We start from the raw sequence: 3340 nt of genomic DNA on the forward strand, positions 1-3340 counted from the left end.
TGGAGGAGCACTGGGGCTGTACTGGGCTGTACTGGGATGAACTGGGAGGCACTGGAGGGGTTAAAGGGGCTGTTCCCGCCTCCATCGCTTCCCATTGGCTGAAGATCCCGCCCTTCACTTGCTGCAGTAAATCAACACCGCGGAACAAGACCTGGGGCGGGGCCTGGGGTCGGCGCCATTTTAGAGATGTTCAGCCTACAATTCCCGCCATGCACCGCGGCCTCGCAAACGCCTAATGGAGCCGGGACTACAGCTCCCGTCATGCTCTGCGGCCTCATAGACCCTAACGGAGCAGGGCCTACAGCTCCCGTCAGGCCCCGCGCTCCTCACAGCGCCCGTTATCGCCTCCGCGCGCCCCATTTGCGCCCCCCAGAGCCCACCCGGGACCCCCAAACGCCTCCTGGGACCCTCAAGTGCCACAGGACACGCAGAGGCCGCGTAGCGCCGCTTTCGGGCCTACAGGTCCCGTCATGCCCCGCGGCCACAAATTCCCCCCTCATAGCCGAGTTCCGGCCCTACAATTCCCGTTCACATCCCGCGCCCCAAGGAGACCCCTCAGAGCCCCCCCAGGGCTCCCCGAATCCACAGGGTCCCCCCAGGTGCCCACCAGGACCCCCGAGCTCTCCCTCACAGCCACTTCCGGGACTACAGCTCCCATCATGCCCCGCGGCCCTATTAAGCACCATTAAAGCAGCGCCTCCATCTCCCGTGATGCTCCGCGGCTCCCTTAAAGCAGCGCATCCAACTCCCGTCATCCCTCGCGCCCCATTGACTCGCACTATACCCGCGCCTACATCTCCCATCATCCCCCACGCCCTATAGAGCCCCGTTCTAACCAGGCCTATAACTCCCATCATGCCTTGCGCCCCATAGAGCCCTGTTATACCCGCGCCTACAACTCCCATGATCCCCCGCGCCCCATAGCCCAATTAGAGCCCTTTAAATTCATTCCCAAGGAAAAAAAACCCAAATTAATTTCGACACCAACACTCAGACACCTCCAAGCTCCCAAATCCTTTAATATTCACAATTTCCTCGTCTTTAAGCCCTTCCTTCCATCCAGCGCAGTTCGGTGGGTCGGACTGGATTCCATCTCCTCCCGCCGGGGTTTTTGGGCTCTTTCGGGGTTTTTGGGCTCTCTCAGAGCAGGGTCCGGCCCCGCTGCGTGGGCAGAACCCCAAATCTGCGCTTCAGGGCCAGGCGGTGCCGGGAGAATTTGTCATCGGGGGAGAAGCGGGCCGGGTGGGCAGAGCGGGTGGGGAGCCCGGCCGGAGACACTTTCTGGGGGACACAAAGACACCAAAAATACCCAATCTCCGATCAATTGCACACTTTCTGGGGGACACAAAGACACCAAAAATACCAAATCTCCGATCAATTGCCCCAAAATCCCCCCTCAGGACATCCAACGTCCCCCAAACTCCCCCCTCAGGACACGTAAAATCCCTCAAATTTACCCAAAATCTCCCAAATTCCCCCCAAATCCCTTCAAACTCCCCCTCAGGACACTTAAATTCCCCCCTCAGGACACCCCAAATCCCTCTGATTGCCCCCAAATTCCTCCTCAGGACACTCAAAATGCCCCAAATTCCTCCCAAATCCCTCCAATGCCCTCTCAGGACATCCAAACTCCCCCAAATTCCTCCCCAAATCCCCCAAATTCACTCAAATTCCTCCCTCAGGACGCCCAAAATCCCCGAAATTCCCCCCTCAGAACAGCGAAAATGCCCCAAATCCGCCAATTTCCCCCAAAATTCGCCCAAAATCCCCCAAATTCCTCCCAAACTCCCCCAAATCTCTTCCGAATTCCTCCCCAAATCCCCGAAATTCCCCCCTCAGGACACCCAAACTGCCCCAAAATGCCCAAATTCGCTCAAAATCCCCCAAATTCCCCTCTCAGGTCACCCAAAGTGCCCAAACTTCCCCAAATTTCCCCAAATTCCCCTTTTTGAGCCCAAATTATCCTTTTTTAGTCCCAAATTCCCATTTTTAGGACCCAAATTCTCCCTTTTTCAGCCCAAATTCCCATTTTTGAGCCCAAACTTTCGTTTCCTGGGCCGAAATTCCCATTTTTAGTCCCAAATTCTCCTTTTTTGGACCCCAATTCTCCTTTTTGAGCCCAAATTCTTTCTTTTTTAATCCCAAATTGTCCTTTTCGTGTCACAATTCCCATCCCCGTTCCCCCCTCAGGACGCCCATCCTCCCCCGCATCGCTCCCAATCCGCTCCCCGGGCACCCAAACCCCGCGGATCCCCTCAGAACCCTCCCCAAAATCCCCAAAAATCGCCCAAAATTGCCCAAAAATTGCCCCAAAATCGCCTCGATACCTTGAGGGTATAAACGCGCTCCCCGCGCTCGTTCTCGTAGCACTGCAGGAACATGGCGGCGATGGCGGGAAACGGAGCCGGAAGCTGCCTCAGGATGAAAGTCGAAATGGGCGGGGTTTGTGGCGGAAGTTAGCGAGAGGGATGATGGGAAATGAAGTCCCAGAAGGGAACGGGAGTACAGAGGGGAAGTGGGCGGGGTTTGCAGCGATGCAGGAGAAGGGGGTGATGGGAAATGTAGTCCCAAAGGGAAGGGAGCGTAAGGGGGAAGTGGGCGGGGTTTGTAGCGGAAGTTGACGAGGGGAATGATGGGAAATGTAGTCCCAGAAGGGAGCGGGAGTACAGAGGGGAAGTGGGCGGGGTTTGTAGCGGAAGTTGACGAGGGGAATGATGGGAAATGTAGTCCCGGAGGGGAGCGGGAGTACAGCGGGGAAGCGGGAGGTGTTTGTAGCGGAAGTTAGCAAAGGGGATGATGGGAAATGTAGTCCCGAAGGGAACGGGGAGTACAGAGGGGAGGCAAGGGGGGAAATTTGGGGGGGAAAGGGAAAAATTGGGGGGAAAAGGGAAAATTTGGGATCAAAAAAGTGAAATTGGGTGCAGGAAGAGAAAATTTGGGATCAAATAGGGGAATTTTGGGTCTGGAAAGGGAAAGGTTGGACCCAAAAAGGGGAAATTTGTGCAAAAAAAAAAAAGGGAATTTGGGTCCAAAAAGGGGAAAATTGTGCCCAAAAATGGGAATTTTGGTCCAGGAAGGGAAAGTTTGGACCCAAAAGGGGAATTGGGCCTGAAAAAAGGAAGAATTTGCGACTAAAAAAATGGGAATTTGGGTGCCCAGATGGGAAATCTGGACCTAAAAATGGGAATTTGGGTCCAGGAAAAAAGGATTTGGACCAACAAAAAGGAAATTTGTGCCCCAAAAAGGGGAATTTGGGTGAAAAAAGGAAAAATTGTGCCCAAGAAAAAGGGAATTTGGGAGCCCAGATGGGAAGATTGGACCCAAAAATTGAGAATTTGGG

General features: G+C 54.6%; 1 protein-coding gene across 1 annotated transcript; it reads right to left on the reverse strand.

Annotated features, from left to right (window-relative positions):
• Nucleotides 1-999: 999 nt before the first annotated feature.
• On the reverse strand, nt 1000-2452 carry NOP10 (NOP10 ribonucleoprotein). Its single transcript, XM_005431530.2, has 2 exons — nt 2328-2452; nt 1000-1281 (listed from the first exon to the last, which is right to left on the reverse strand). The coding sequence occupies exons 1-2, from the start codon at nt 2379-2381 to the stop codon at nt 1141-1143; spliced, it is 195 nt and encodes a 64-aa protein (XP_005431587.1). The 5' UTR covers nt 2382-2452; the 3' UTR covers nt 1000-1140.
• Nucleotides 2453-3340: the final 888 nt, after the last annotated feature.

This window comes from Geospiza fortis, unplaced genomic scaffold (assembly GCF_000277835.1).
Source record: "Geospiza fortis unplaced genomic scaffold, GeoFor_1.0 scaffold4438, whole genome shotgun sequence".
Lineage (NCBI taxonomy): Eukaryota > Metazoa > Chordata > Aves > Passeriformes > Thraupidae > Geospiza > Geospiza fortis.

What these genes read in the sequence shown, in the direction of transcription:
- NOP10 (XM_005431530.2), bottom strand. Translation starts at nt 2,381, where the DNA reads ATGTTCCTGCAGTGCTACGAGAACGAGCGCGGGGAGCGCGTTTATACC. An exon ending in AGCGCGTTTATACCCTCAAG is followed by an intron (nt 1,282 to 2,327) that starts GTATCGAGGCGA and finishes TGTGTCCCCCAG; the next exon opens with AAAGTGTCTCCGGCCGGGCT.